General features: G+C 31.3%; 1 protein-coding gene across 1 annotated transcript in view; it reads left to right on the top strand.

Annotated features, from left to right (window-relative positions):
* Window positions 1-16,866, top strand: part of LOC117178788 (high-affinity choline transporter 1-like) — a 115,480-nt gene that overhangs the window by 68,999 nt on the left and 29,615 nt on the right. The window contains exon 12 of the mRNA XM_033370262.1: window positions 3,261-3,457. Coding sequence (XP_033226153.1) covers window positions 3,261-3,457 — 197 coding nt within the window. The remainder of the gene's footprint in view (window positions 1-3,260; window positions 3,458-16,866) is intronic.

The raw sequence follows: 16,866 nt of genomic DNA, 5'->3' as shown, positions 1-16,866 counted from the left end.
CCAATTAGCACAAATGGTAAGTTCCGACAGTGCCTACAAGTGTGCCTACTGGCCGCTAAATGGCAATACCGGTTTCATATGTATACACCTGGTAAGTATAGTTTGTGCGAAAAAATGTTAAATAAACGATGAAACATCGTTTTGTTAAAAAATTGACTGAATTACATAAAACCTGGGAAGAGCTTAACAAGAAAAATGAGCGCAGTTTAAGTACTTTCCAAGGGAAAAGAATGAACTTCCGCGATAATTTGGATAACCTGTTCGACATAGCTCACGGTGACCCTCTTGCACGGATTAAGGTAGAAAAAACAAGGCATTTTTAATTCTACAAAAAGAAAAGTGTCATAATGGAGTTATCTAGGAGGAGAATGATAGCTCAATAGAAAGTGTGAAGAAAGTCGTGCAGCGCAAAGCCTCTTCTAATATATCCTTTTCTCATTCTAAATGTTCATCACTTTCTTCATGTCATTTGTAAACCGAAAGCATAATGAAGAAATGTATGACGATAAAGAAAATGATAATTTCAATAAAAAGGCTAGTAATAATTAGTTTCAAGGAAGCTTTACTTTCAAGGAAGCTTTATGATAAATTGTTTTTAAGTGATCTGAATTTTAGTAAAAGCACCATAGCAAAAACTAGAAACAAAAGAACGAATGAAGTATCCTTCTGAATTGAAGGAAATTTTTTGATTAAAACAGAGATTAAAATTTCACTGAGATGAACAAGGTGTTTTATCATTGACTGGAAAAAGTAGAACGATTGTCTGTTTTAGTGTCTAGCGCTGATGAATTTTAAATCTTGGGTTTTCCCATACATGGACTCTGCTACCGGATTTTGCTCAAGCTTCTGCTGCGGCAGAAATTGTTGAACCATGGGACATTGTTAACCGTATCTTAGGATTATCTTTCGATACATGCAGTGTTAACACGAGTAGAGTTCAGGGGACATGCGTAGGTATGGAACAGCGCTTTGAAAAAAATGGTCTGTACTTTGCTTGCAGACATCATATTCCTGAAATAATGTTCGAAAGTTTATGTAAAAAATGCCTTGGTCCAACATCTGGACCAGAGACTCCATTATTTTAAAAGTTTAGTGAAGCGTGGGAGTCTTTCGAAAAGACAAGATTCGAAATTGGTATAAACGACAAGCGAATACTTTCGAAACTGCGATCAGAAAAGGACAACCTAATTAAATTTGCAAATTCGCAGTTTAAAGCAATCTATCAACCCCGTCACACAGAAAAAAAGCTGGTGTTAAATTTGTTGCAGCTCAAATTTCATCAGTCTCCCAATAAGCATTTCAAAGAATTTTCTGTCTAAAATGTATTCCTCTGAACGTAGTTGCACATCTGGGCTTCTAGGAGATTGTATCATTTTGCTATTCGCTTTGTGATATTAGACTAAACAATTGTTGATAATGAAACTAATTGGAATAATATTTACCTAATTTTCAACTTTCTTTCATTTAACAGTGCGTACTAATCACTTAGAATAATATTATAACTTCCTAATACAACTTCCAAATGTTAGGTTAGTCATAGCCGTTGAAATTGAAAATAAAGCCGGGATGTATAGAAAAGGTCATGACCGTCTACATATATAATTACTTATTTACGCTTAAACCACCAACTAACTTCACTTCGTTGAATGCAGAAAGTCCAGGAGAAATTTCTTCGAACGCCCAGGCATCAATTTGGATGCAGACGGTCATCACTTAGTTTTTACATCCTGGCTTTGTTGGTTTGATTGTCATGTAGGTTTTAATTAACATAAGATTTGGGAATTATACCACGCCAATTACAATTTTTATTTCAAGAATCTAATGCTCACTGGTAAATGGGAGGAAATTAAAAGTTAGGTAATTATTACTCCAACTTACCTGCTAACCAACATCTATATCACCCAAATAATGCCCGACAATATCATCTTGACAGCTGACTGACAGTTTGTAGACAACACTTCAAGTTTCTCTAAATAGGAAAAAACAGTCTCTAAATGATGATTTTCCCCGAAATTCTCATAATGAATCTGTGTGGCTCGAATTTATTGCAACTCAATTGAACATCAATTTTGGTATACTTTGGAGGATCGGCGATTTTCTGTACATGACCGCCGCGAATTACTTGACCACGCCATAATTTTTTTAGGAGTTGTTCCAGTTCGGGGTATTCGTTTTATGGCTCCATGACCAATGCATCATGCACGGTGAATGGCAATTGCCATTTACTGCCTAAAAATTTGGTTGTTTCGAAATTAGTATACGTTAGCATTTACCACAACCCAAGCCATTATGGAATTGTGCCCTTTCGCGATCAAAATTCACATCCGATTTTTGTTTGAGACTCCTTTGCCAGTTGCTGCAACATACAATGACTTATTTTTAATTAAAAAAATTGTGAGTTACAAGTCCATCAGTGACAAAATATCAAAACTCGCTTGTGAAAAGTTTGAAAGACACTTTCAGAAGTATCTTTCATTAGAACTTGTGGCCATAGCATTCTTTGATTATAGAATTTCACTCAAATAAGAGAGAGCAACGATTGCTGCGATGAAAACGCAAGAAGAATCAGGCTTATGCAATGGAATTCATCATTCTTGATCACAGATCCTGCTCTCTGGGTTGTAAGCAAAAAACCACTTAGAGGCTTTTACACTGAAAGTTGTCAACAACGCTGCAAAAAGAGCCGTGTATTTAATGCAACCGTTCAGCCGGTCTCTGACTAACAGTGAGAATCAGCTGCAGGCACTTTATCTGGGAATCCAAGGACACATTGAAGCATTTTCCGCACGTGATGAAAATATCCTTCGAAAAGAAAGACATATTCAATTTAAAAAACTGAATTAGGGAAAAGTCTGGCAAACCTCACTTCATGCCTGTATGCTTGATGTTTACTGTGACATTGGTATTTTTAGAAAAATTAAGAAATTGTTTGGTTTCTTAAATGAATTATGAACTTCTTAGTTATATATTATTATGAATTAGAAAAAAATAATATTGGTATGATAAATATAATATTTGAAGCTCCATGAAGGATACTTATTTTTGGTCAAATTGGGTCAACTTTTGTTTCTGAGCATATAGTACCAAAAGTTGGATTGCCTGGCAAACAAATATTACATTTGCCCCAGGACCACGGTTTTAAATTATTTAAAAAAAATGTATTTCTTTCAGGACACTCTAGTGAACATTCTTGGGAAAAGTTCATACTAGAATTAATTTACAGGATAAAAATTGATAAAATATCATTTATCTCATTTTAGGGAACATTTTCACCAACTCCTTCAGTGGAATTGGTTCACATCCTGGATAGAAGACAAAGTGGTGGTTCTTATGGGGGTCCCAGTTCATTGTCTCCAGTACCAGGCGTGGAAGCCTGCAAAACGCATGGTACTGCCATTAGTGGTCAAGGAGGAAATGAACATTGCAGAATCAAAAGAGCCATCGTCAGGCACCACAGGTAAATAATTCAGAACTTTAAAGTACGAAATATTATTTTATAGGATAAGACGAAAAAGACGAAAAAGACGAAACAACATTTATATCAGGTCTTTCCGGAAAGGATCCGACCTTGCGATATAATTATAAAAATGTGTAAATATAAAACTGAAGACTTTAAATTTCCGCGATACCATTACAGAAGCGAATTCCATGGAAGAGGGAAATTAAGAGAAATTAACTGTGCAAAAGCAACTAAACAAATTACCAAGCAATATTTTTTCGATTCGAAGAAAACACAGATTAGAATTTTTATTTTGCATAAATATCGAAAAACGGAAGAGGAAGTAATAAAACTCTTTGCGGATAAGCCTTCATCAAGCCGTGAGGAATATTTGTGCCAAGTTTCAGACGCGTATCCATTGTGATTTTAAAAATAATTTATTACAAACGATTTCTACACGAACCTTGTGAACTCCGGTTTTTGTCCCATTTGTGTGGGGCACCGTGAGTTTAAACTCAGGTAGGTGCGATTTAAGGGGGAAACTCCGTGAGATCTTCTACTAAGTGTCACGGACCTGCGAATCTTTAGTCGACTATAATGTACGCTGTTGAGGAAACGTCTCATCACGTACGCGACGCATTTCAGGATGACGAAACGGACTGTACAAAAATTGTGCATTAAATTTGACCAAAATTTTGGCCATTCGTGTTCGGAAACGATCGTTACACTGAGATACCTTTAATTTGAATAAATGATTAAAATGAATCAAAGTTTAGTATACGAAATGTTATGAAGCAGTATTTGAAAGATTAATCAAACTAAAAGTGATATGGTGCTTACTAGTTTGTCTAAAAATAGTTTCATTAAGGAAGAAAGTGAATATTATAATCTTTAACACTTATTTGGGAAATTGAAATTATAAATATAAATATGACTGGAACCTGCGTCCTGTTATAGAAATTAAAACTCAGGTCTCAATCTTTGTCATAGTGTTTCATTATGTTTCCCAGTGTGCCCGAGCAATCTTGAATTTTACCGAACGCGCTCGTGCCACTACACGAGTACCAGCAGACGTCGGCATTAAAATTCTTTTATAATATTGTAGTCATCTTTGTTCGCGCGTTAATTGTGCAATTAGAATTGTGAAATTAAAAGTGCACAATTGAAAAATAATCTTCAACCATATATGTATCTTCAAAACGATAATTGTTCATATTTTTTTTCTTTTTTAAATATTTTAAAACAATTTCTTCAAATTATTTTTTGAAAATTAAAAATAATACGAAATTTTCCGGAGTATATAAAAAAGGGGTTTATTATCTTAGAAACTTTCAAGACCCTGAAGTATTATAACAATTTTATTTCAAAATCGTCCAAAAGGTACACTTTTTCGATGATTCAAATTTTTTGTACATTTCTTTAATAAACCTACAAAATCACAAAGATTGCCTTCAAATATCCCAGATTCTTCTTTGACAATTTAGGAAATTTTATAAAATCTTTTTAAATATTCTTCTAAAATTAATTTGTCAAATTAAAAAAGTACTTTTAAATTTTCCTGGGAATCGCTAAAACTTTTTGTTATTCTTAAAAAACCTTTCACTATTTAAAATCATTTCAAGATTTACATTAATTTTGAATGTTTTTGATACTTCTCTTTAAAAAGCATATCTTGAAATTATTCATTTTTTTGTATGTGTAATTTTGGTACTAAGTGATAAATTTCAATTTATACATCAAAATTTAACTGTTTCACTTGAAAATGAAAGATTTTCATAGTCAAAAAAAAATTAAAATTGTAACGCTCAAAGTTTTTACCTCTTTTGAATGTTGACGATTCCAGGCTTTGTATTAAAAAATTTCCACTTTTAAACATTTGATTTATAATTTCTCGTTTTATATGCAGGTTCAAATATTACTACTAATTAAATAATTGTTCTTTTTTTTAATTGATTTATTTTTTATTTTTATGGATTAAAAATTGAATATTTGAGAACGTTAACATTTTCCATTAGTAAAGAATTTATATGTATATTATTAATCGATTTAGTACGAAATCGAGCAGACTGACTACTATCTTAACTTCACGGGGTTTCCATTTTTTTTCAAGAAAAAAATTCCTGACCAAGAACCGGGCAGAAATTTCCGAAGAAGAAATAGGTTGTTTTATAGGCAAAATTAGACAAAACTTATTTTTCTCATTTATGAGAAAATAATTTATTTGAGAGAAATTTGTATGATTTAAACGTTGAATTTTGTTCACAAAAAAGTCCAATGCTTCTTTAGACATTGGTACTTTCTAAATTAAATTAAATTAAAATTAATAAATTGAACTAAATTAAATGATTTATTTTAGAAATTATAATTTATTAATCATTCATTATTAGTAAATTAAATTAAACTGTAATTGAATAGAATTTGAAATTGAATCATTTGGACGCTTACATTTTTCGAACAGTTTCAGAGCCGTCTTTAAAATTAATTTTTATCAAATTAAACCTGTCAAATTAAACTAAATTTTTTGTAGAAGCTTCCATTCCAACTATATTTTTATTTTTGCATTTTAAATAAAAAAACTCACCTTAACAAATCGTGTGAGACCTTGTTTTGTAATCTCACAACCTGGTATTCTATTTAAAATATTTTCCTCACCTCGGTCCTGTGTAAAGAAAAAGTTGAACTTTAATTTACACTCATAGTTTCTTGAAAAAGTGCAATTAAAAAAAAAATAACAGCCCAAAATGTAAGAATTACAATTCAGCACAAAGTGCACATTCACTCGCTGAGATAAATATACTTTTTGAAAAATATAGAAAAACCACTTAAAGAGCTTCATAGAGAAAAGTCTACAGATTAAGAAACCCACCGATTTTTTCCAATTACGTAAAAAACAAAAGAAATAACATCAAAAAACAGAAAAAAGTCATTTTTGAAATTTTGGCGCATTTTTTGTTACATTTTTTTGCATAAAATTTAAAAAAATAAAAATATCGTTTTCGTACTTATCTAGCCTTTTTCTAGACACTCTGGTGATTTCATTTCACCCCTATTTATTTAAAAAGATGCACTTTAAACATATTTAAAAAAATGATAAAGTTTGCGGGTCTTTATTGCCCCAGCTGTTCAGCAACGTTGATTCGGAAAATGCTGGTGACCAGAGTGTATTATTAGTGTGTTGTTTACCTCTGCCACTGCAGGTATACTTCTTTCTTGCACTCGATTCTTTCGAACTATGAGTCATAATTTATCGTATAGTAGATTTCAGAACCTCATATTCTTTTTACAAAAGTTTGAATACTGAATATTAAATATTCACAATTTTTATGATAAATATTGCAACACTTTTTTCTGTTGTTGTAACAAAAATATGAAATTCGCCAGTTGAAAACCACTACATTAATTTTGAAAACGCATCACTTTATTCCGTGTTTTGATATTCTAGAACACTAAAGTTTCGAACGTTTTTGATTATTTATTCAAATGGAAAGTCTCTGAGTGTATGAATGGAAATTGAATGATGATCAATTGACGTCGCCTTTTTGCCCGGTAAGCAGCCATGTTATTTGTAAGAAATTGGTGTCTTGAACACTGCCATAACTGATTTCAAGTTCAGCAGCAATTTCAGTGATGGCGATAAGACGGTCGCATTTCAAAATGTCACGAATTTCGAAAATGTTTTTTCGGGTTAGACTCGTTTTGGGGTGGCGGTCGTGTCCCCCATTTTCAATCCTCTCTCGCCCCTCAGAGAATGTTTTATGTAAAAGTACGCGCAGGCCTTTAAGAGGGTGGATTCCCCGAACTGTTTACACAATTTCCAGGGTTTTTTAGCTGAACGGATCAGCTCTATCCTCAGGGATTTTATTAAAATCCGTTGCGCAAACGAACGGATAGACTTTATTCTCAGCCATCTCCTTGAAGACTTCCATGCTGAGTGGATAAAGATTTCGGATTAGGGTTCAACTCGCAATACCCAACCACTTCCTCACAAAATTTTTAATTTAAAATTGTTGCATCCATTAGAGTTTAATTTTAAAATGCTCATAATTAGGTCTTAATATTTGAAACATATTACTGCTTAAATTTTACTACTATTTGAGTATCAATACGTAAAGATCAAGTGTCTATGAGATAAGAGTTATCTCCTACGGCTCAACATATAAAAAGCTGTAAAAATTTGTGAAGACGGTTTAGATCACCACACACACAAAACAACTTGGCATCCATAAAATATTTTAGATTTTTAACTAGTTTATGTTTTTAGCATTAGGTGATAAAAACGCAGATACGTGAAGGCACACTTTACGCATGTTCATTTAATGTTAATTTTGCAATGAATCAGTTAGAAATTTAACAATATTTAAACGTGAATGTCTAAAACATATCTATAAATAAACTTTAGTGTTTACTGGAGAAATTCGTTTGGAAATCTGCATACTTTTATATAATTCAAAATTATAAATGTAATATGTAATAGAATTACTTCACAGTGTTCTTCTGTTAAATTTTTGTTGAAAATTGAACTGCTTTGTAAAAAATTCGACCTTTTCGCTTAAAAATTCATCTTCTTGGCCAAAACTTTGTTGTTTGATTTGAAATTGATCTGTTTTTGTTGAGAATTCAGATATTTTGTTGAAAATTTATTTTTTAGTTTTGTAAAATTTACCCTTTTTTTATTGAAAATTAAAATGTTTGTTACTTAAAATATCAACTAATACATTTTTCTTTAAGAACTTACCTTTTTTATTTGAGAATTTGTGTATTAAATTGCAAACTAATAGTTTTTAGTAAAAGTATATTCTTCTAGGTATAAAATTCATGTTTTTTTGTATAAAGTTCAAATATTTTATTGAAAATTATACTACGCTTTTAAACATTCATTTCCTGGGTATTTGATTGAAAATTCCACTATTTCGTTAGAAAATTCAGCTGTTTGGTTAAACATTTATCTGTTTTTATGATGTTTAATTAGTTAGCGAAAAGTTGTCTTGCTTCGTTGGAAATTAACCTATTTTGTAGAAGATTTAACTATTTTGTTGAATTTTTTTTGTCAGATTCACATGCTTTTGATTCAAAATTGTAATCTTTTTTGGATGGAATATCAACTCTTATATTCTTCGTGGACAATTCATCTTGGTTGAAGATTCATCTACTTAGATCAAAGTTCTTATTTATTAAAAAATGATGTTTTTGGTTGAAAATACATCTGTTTGATTAATAATTTCATTAGTGTTGTTGAACATTTATTTTGCTTTTGACAATTAATTTTTTTCACTCAAAATGTAACTATTCTTTTTGATTATGAATTCATCTTTTATTGGTAAAAATTCAACTATCTGATTCAAAATTCAGGCTGAAAAATCTTAGACCTTACAAGTTACGAAACAGAAATGAGTAGACGTGCAGGATATCGGTGAAAAAATTTGGTTGGATAAAGTTAGTTGTGAGAGAAGGATGAATGTGAAAATGTGAAGGAAAAAAAGAAGTGGATGAAAAAAGGTGAGGGCAAAATTGTGTATGTAGAAGCAGCGGAAAAAGTGTAAGAAGCAAAGACCGACACATGTGAGTTTAAGGATAGAATACGACCCGGAAGTAGAAGGAGGAGAGGCGCTGGGAAGGTGCGCGGCCGGAGCGTCAGCTGTTGTTGGACGCTGGTCTTGCTAGAGCAGTCAAGTGGAAGGCAGAAGCGATAGAGTGAAGAAGAAGAAAAATGCAGAGATCTAGTGTTGTGGAAAAGAAATTGAACTTTATTTATTTATTTCTGAAAAAGATCGCCCGGGGCATTGACAAAGTATTGAAGCCTTGGCAACTATCAAAAAGGAAATTTTATTATTATTTCGGTAATTACAAGTTCCTTGTAATATTTTAAGACGACTTTGGTTCACAAACAATTTTATATTTTAGTTTTACATTATTTGCAATTGAATTAATGTTGTGAAAGATTGTGGTTTAGAAGCTCCACTCTAAAATTCAGTAAGATTGGGCGACTGGGACCTATTGGAATTTCTGCGTTTTCAGCTGGGGTTAATTCTGTAATCCTGCCGCTTTCCATGTGTATTTTTGCTCGGTGTTTAGTTCGAATTTGATGACTGCTATTTATGTATATTCCAACAATAATATTAACACTAGCCACTATTTCAAAGACGTCACCATCTAATGTTGATAATACAATTTGTTCTTGAGTTGGCATTGGCTTAGGGCGATCACGTGCTACGCGTAATCGAAGTGGCTTATCAGCAGGAAAAGTGTACTTTCGAAGTACGAACTGCTTGTTTGGATTCTTATACGGAGTAAGTGAGAGAGGGAAAGAGAGAGAAAAGGATTCGAGGATTTGAGTGAGCTAGAGGAGCGAAGGATGATTTCTCAGGAGAGAAAGAGAGAGACCTGGAATTATCTTTGGATGTCGAAAGCACTTTATTCTCAATAAATGTTTTAAGTGCCGAAAGTGAGCGCGCAGCTCAACTTTGAAACGCGCGGTATAATTGAGTGGTGCAAAGATCAAATTAAAAATTTTGAAAAATCGAAAAAGGAAAAGACTAAGTAAAATTGAAAGAAAATAATAATTAGGGAAATACCGTGCAAAAATAGCGGGTAAAATACAATCAATGATATAGAGAAAATACAGATACAAGTAAAATAAAATTATTCGAAGAGACTATTAAAATAAGAATTATTTAGAAAAATTACACGTATGAAAGTAGAAAGAAAAATTATTTACAAGAGAAGAAAAAAAATATAAACTTAAAAGAGAAATTGTAGTGATTACTTAAATCTTATTTCTAACTTAATTGTACTTTTGCTCCCTAACCTGGACATTTTTTAATTGTTTATAAAAAAAAGGACGAAAATTTTGTGATTACGTATTCGCAACGTTTTACCATAACTGGCCCGGTTTACGCGTGGAGGGAAGAGTGAGAGGGAGAAAGAGAGAGAAGCTAGAAGTGACGCGGAGCGAGTCATGCGTGGCGCGTGATGGGGAAACCTTTCATCACAGCTGCGCCAGGTGTGATTTTACAACTCTCTTTCTTCTGTCCAAACGTTTTCAACTTAGGGAGAGATAGGCAAGGTCATTCAATAGCCACTTTGAAGCAACTTAGCCCGGAAGGTTTTCCCAGGTCACGTTTATGTTTTGTAAACGAGACCGGTGAATCACTCCGAGAAAATTGGTTTTAAAGTGGTTGTCAATATGGAGACCATAACAAAATGTATATTATTATAGTTAATAACATGCACTGATATTAAAACTAATGTATAGTCTCATTGTCTTGTTTTAAAAAAGCGAATTCTTTAAACAAAATTTTGTTATTAAACATTTTATTTCAACTTTTGTCGTTTGCCCATTAACTGAATTTACTCATTTCCAATGTTATTTGTATGATTTAAACTTTAAACATACGGTTCAGGGCTTCAAAGATTTAAAGAAATTTGAAAATATTTTTTACAATTCATTTAGAATTCACCCTGAATTATTATTATTTATCCTAAATTCGTTTGCATTCTTCTAAATGCACTGCATTCTGTTCATTAGATATAATTTTTTAAAGTTTTGTTTCAGTCATCTTGAAGTCTTTAAAACAAACCCTAAATTCGGAGGTCTTTGATCAAATTCGTTTCAATTCTCTTAAATTTTTTCACCAATAATATTTTTAATATTAGATTTATTTTTCAAGATATTCTCTTAAAACTATTCAACTTCTACGTTTTTCAATTTTTAAGAATGGTTGTGATTCAGATTCCTCAATTCAGAAAGAATTTTGATATGCTAAAAGTTTAAAGAACGGCCTGTCATATGAAAAAATGGCTAAAGGAAATTTTGTAGCTACGTTTTGAAGTATACCCCTTAATATACATTTTAATTTGTCTTGTGTCGTTTTTTCAAACATTCAATTCCATTATTATCAATTTTATTTTTTTACGAATTTTATTTTTTTACGCTCAGTATTTACTTCGAATGTGACGATTATGTCTATATATTCTAGCCATACTATTACTACTGGCCAAAATTGCAAAGACGTCACCATCTAATGTTGATAATACAATTTGTTCTTGGGTTGGCATTGGCTAAGGGCGATCACGTCCTATGCGTAATCGAAGTGGTTTATCAGCAGGAAAAGTGTACTTTCGAAGTACGAACTGCTTGTTTGGATTCTTATACGGAGTAAGTCGAATAAATTCAAGTTGGTCAAGTCTATATTCACCTCCGTCAGAAGAAACAATAATTGTGGTAGATGGAGGATACCTAGCAGGAGACCTGGACCTGGGACGAAGAGGAAGCTCGTTGGAAGAAGAAGATTTGGCCAGAGAAGAAAGTTTGGCCAGAGATGAAGGAGTGACTGGAGTTAAAGGTCTGGCTGGAGGAAGAGGACGGGCAGGAGAACGTTGTCTGTCGGAAGGAGTAGAAGAAAAAGATAGTGCGCCACGATGATCACCAGAAATAGGAGCGCCATTCGGTAAACATTCAAACTGTGAACTGAATTCTACAAAAAGAAATAACAAATTGATGTTTAATTATATAAATCAAAGCAAATTTCTCTAGCTATCTTAGGTTGAGAAAGCGCATCATTTTTAACGCAGTTGCAATCTACATGGAGAAAATACGTTTTTGGAACTTTACATAGATTTCTAGGGCATTAGGGTAGAAAAAAAAATCTATGAAAATTTCGGCTAACGTTCATTACGAGAGTCATGCTATAATTCAAAAACTCCTTGCATTATTTTGAGGATTGTTTTGAACCTTGCAGTAAAGTAAATGTCCCTTTTGATTATGAAATTCAAAGAAATTCCGTATCTATACAAAATTTTCTATTTGCGAGAAGGTGAAAAACTTTTTTTTAATTATAGATATATTATTGTATTATATTTACCAATAGAAATTAGGATCATCATCCAGCTAAAAAGAGTATAAAGGATTGCCATTTTCTCTACTTAGGGGAAAAACTTATTATTTCGTTAATAAAGAACTTTGTTAACGGTTTATTTTCGCATGGTTCTTTAGATTGTACAACATACCTTGCAGTCATTATCGCGGTAATTATAGTTGTACTCCTAAAATATTCATATTTGTATTTCATAAATCAGTCCCGCAAACAAAGTGTTGTTTTATCAACTGAGGCATATTCGGGAGAAATAAAGCTATTTTTTCGAATAGCCCATGTATAAAAATTTCGATTTTAACTGGAAATTTATTAAACTATTTAAAAATATTCTGCACATCTTTTTTAGGGTATCTGGTCAATTTTCTTTCACTGGGCATCTTAAAGTAACATAAACCAAGTTAATATTGATGTTAATATTGAACTTTATAAAAAGAGTATCTTTGATGCAAAAATTTAAAACATACTTTTCTTTATTTATGGAAGAACTTGTATCTTTGACAGAATTTTTTATTCTTAGCGCTTTTATTATTTAATCTTATCGATCTTATTTGTTATTCTTATAGCTAAATGATAAGATCTTCAAAAATTCCTAGAAGCTAATTTTTGTAATTATTTTTAATGCCTAAAATCATTCCTTTTTCCTTTAAAAACAAAATAAAAATAGGACATGGGAACGGGTATAAAAAAATCTATCGAATTTGTAGTTGGTATTTTTAATAGCAAGATAGCAAGCTTCATAATACTATGTAGTTGGCTAATATTTATTTATTAGTAAAAGTAAGCGTTAAGGGAATTTTTTGAGAATACCATATGTTATGATTTTTTAATTCTTTAATATCAATTCAAATTTAGAAATTAAAGGTAATAATCCTACATTTATTCGTAAATGAAGTACTATATAAAAAAACTTGTTTTTATAAAATTTTGTTAAGTAAATACTATTTTTAAACTGAACTGTTTAAAGTTTTTAATTTAAATATTTTTCAACTGAAATTTTAACTATAACATTTTCAGTCGAATGCATCTGTTTGGTTTAAAAATTATATTTTTTAGTTGAATATTCCTCTATTTTGTTTAACTTTCATGAATTTTGTGGAAAAATTGTTATTTGATTTCTGTTTTTTAAAATTATTTTTTATTAATTTGCACTTTTCGATATTCATTCTTATGGTTAAAAGAAAATACCTTAAAAATACTTATTGATAAACAGTTTTGCAGTAGAACAATTATATTTTGCTAATATTATTTAAATAAACAAAGTCATCGGCATTTCTTATAGTAGCAGATTTGTAAACCACAATTTCGATTAAAGATTACAATTTTAAATGCATGGTTATAAATTAGTTAGATTTTAAAACCACTAGCCAAAAATTAGAGTTTATTTTTTAAAGCTTATATTTCAATACTTCATTTTCTTTTAATTCCTAGCCACTTTTCTTCTTTTGTACCTTGAAAGATGGTTCAAATTTTTTTGTTTAAGAACATATAAAAAAGATTGTTTAATATTTTGCTGGAGAAATTGTTTATAAGAATGGCTATTGTTACATTTTTTATTCATTTTAAGAGGTAATGTCATTGTTACAATAATAAGAAGCTGCTTTAAAAACGGAAAATTTTTTCTGTATAATAACACTATTTGCAAATTTTTATATCAAACTTTGATTATAACAATTGAATGGATCAATAAGTAAATTATTTGTATTTTGCGAAAGATTTGTAAATAAAAAAATAAAAGGACAAAATTCCAGAGCTTGGCGCTTTTAAGAATATAATGCAATTTAATACTTTTTAAATTAAAAAACGGACGAAAATTGCAGGCTTTAGACTTTTTTAAACAAACATAGTATATTGTATGACAAGTCCGCGAATTACCTACGCACATGTGTCCCACATACTTTTTTTTTAACTGAGCGTAAGAGGCTCAATTCTTAAAATTCTTAACTTCAATTATTTTGTTGCAACTTCAACTATTTTGGTGATAAATTTATATTTTTGGGTTGAAATTCATCAACATAATGGAAATCTGAGCTATTTGATTAAAAATTCAGAGTACTGTGTTCGTTTTAAAATAAGAATATTTTCTGGTTGAAATATTAACTATTGCTTATTCAGTTGAGACGTCTTCGTTGTTGGTTATTATTTTTTTTATTTAGGTTTATAACTGAAAATTTAACGACTTCATTCCAGCTGATTTTAATATAGAATTAAACTCTTTGTTGGTTAAATAATCAACAATTATTGTATCTGTTGAAAATTTTACTTTTTTAGTTAAAAATTATCATTTTTAATTAAAATTTATTCTGTTTTTGGTTGAATATTTAATTAATTTACCAAAAAATCGTCTGTTTTGACCAAATTCAATTGTTTTTTATTTAAAATTAAAAGCTTTTATAGTTTAAATACCAACTATTCTATTTTTCGATGCAAATTCATATTTTTTCATTGAGAATTCAACTACTTGGTTAAACGTTCAACTGCTTCGTTAATAATTCATTTTTTTGATGAAGTGTTATCCTTTTATTTAAATATTTATCTGCTTGGTTAAAAATGTAACTCATTTTGTGTTGAAAATTCATCTCTTTTAGTGCAAATTGAATATTCAGAAAATTTAACTTTTAACTTAAAATCTAACTTTTTTTGTTATTAAAAATTCCTTTTTTTATTGAAGGGTTCATAATTTAAGTTGAAAATTCATCTTTTTGGTTTGACATTTTACCTATTTTATTAGAAATTCGTTTATTTTAAGTTGATGACAAATTTTTTTAATAAAAATTTAACTGGTTGAAAAGATATGAATTTGGTTGAAGTTCCATAAATTTAGTGAAAAATTCTTTATTTTTTGTAGAAAATTAATCTGCTTGATTAAAAATCCTTGAGATTGTTCCGTCCGTTGACTCGACGGAAATGAAAACATATCGTCGTGACAAAATTGTAAACTAGATTTCGAAATGAACTAAAAAACAAACGATTTTTATAGTTACATACAAAAAAATAACTCGTTATTTCTTGTAACGGATAAGCCTATAATAATGTTCCTGTAAAAATATTTTCGTTTGGAAAAAATGGAACTTTATTTATTTATTGTTCAAAAAGACCGACTGGGCATTGAAGAAGCATAGTAGCGACTTCGGTTCACAAAATACTACATTTTAGTTTAACATTGTTCTTAATTAAATCAATGGTGTGGAAGATTCTTGTTTGAAAGCTCTACTTTATAATTCATTAAGATTGGGTTATTGGGGCCTACTGGAATTTCCGCGATTTCATCTGTGGTCAATAATGTAATCTTGCCGCTTTCCATGTTTATCTTTGCTCGCTCTACACTTCGACCGCTAGATCTTTGTCTATATATCCCAGCAATATTATTAATGCTGACCAATATTGCAAAGACGTCACCACCGAATGTTGATAATACAATTTGTTGTTGGGTTGGTATGGGTTCAGAGCGATCATTTCCTGTGCGTATTCTAAGTGGTATATCCACAGGAAAAGTGTACCTTCGAAGTTCAAATAGCTTGTTCAGATTCTTATAGGGAGTAAGCCGAATAAATTCAAGTTGTTGAAGTCTATACCCAAATCCATCAGAAGAAGCAATAATCTTGGTACAGGCAGGAGGAGACCTAGACCTAACACGAAAAGGAGGCTCGTCATTAGAAGAAGTTCTGGCTGTATAAGAAGGTCTGGCTTGTGGAAGAGAACTGGCAGGAGAACATTGTCTGTCAGAAGAAGTAGAAGAAGAAGATGATTCGCCACGAAAAATACCAGGAATGGGGGCGCCATTCGGTAAACACTCAAACTGAGAACTGAATTCTGCAAGATGAAATAGAGGCTTAGTTTTTTTATAAGTAGCTTGGTATTTCGATTTTTAAATTAAAAAAGGAGATTTTCAAGGCGCTGGTAAAGATTTTCTTTTTAATTCAGAAATAATGTTAAGGCATCCCAGATAAAGAAAAAACAAGAAAAACATTCTTGGTGTTTGCACCTTTGGATTGAAGTCAGTTCAATGGATTCGTCATCACTTTGTCATTTATTTTTAAATGCAGTGGAAATTCGGTGACTGTGTCGGTATTGGGGATGGCGGTGGTGAGAGAGAAACCCGAAAGAGTGCTGTTTCTGTTGAAAACGCTTTTGTTTGTTCATGCCTGAGTGACCACCGCACTTTCCCTGTAGCTTCTTTTACTCCAACCTTCGGCGCGGCATCAATTCTCGGAAGGGATATATCCGAGGGCGTTATACCCGAGTTTACCTGTACTTTTTTGATGTTTTAGAAACCCAGACATGGTAATGATTGGCAGAAGTGGCACACTTTAGCGTAGGGATATATTCGCATATTTCCTTTAATAGAACATTATAGAATTCAAAGCAATTTTGTCTATCTATCTTAAATCAACAAAGCCCATTATTTTTGACTTTGAAGATTATTTTTAAGTTTGCAACAAACGTTAGACGATATTTTCAGAAATTAGTAGCCTACCCTAACGTCTTGGAAGTCAATTAAAGTTTTGACAACATTTTTACATTCGCATCGAAGAGAGATTAGATTTGTGTTAACCC

Source organism: Belonocnema kinseyi, chromosome 8 (assembly GCF_010883055.1).
Source record: "Belonocnema kinseyi isolate 2016_QV_RU_SX_M_011 chromosome 8, B_treatae_v1, whole genome shotgun sequence".
NCBI classification, from domain to species: domain Eukaryota; kingdom Metazoa; phylum Arthropoda; class Insecta; order Hymenoptera; family Cynipidae; genus Belonocnema; species Belonocnema kinseyi.
The sequence above is the reverse complement of the archived record's forward strand: the minus strand, read 5'-3'. Positions and strand labels throughout refer to the sequence as shown.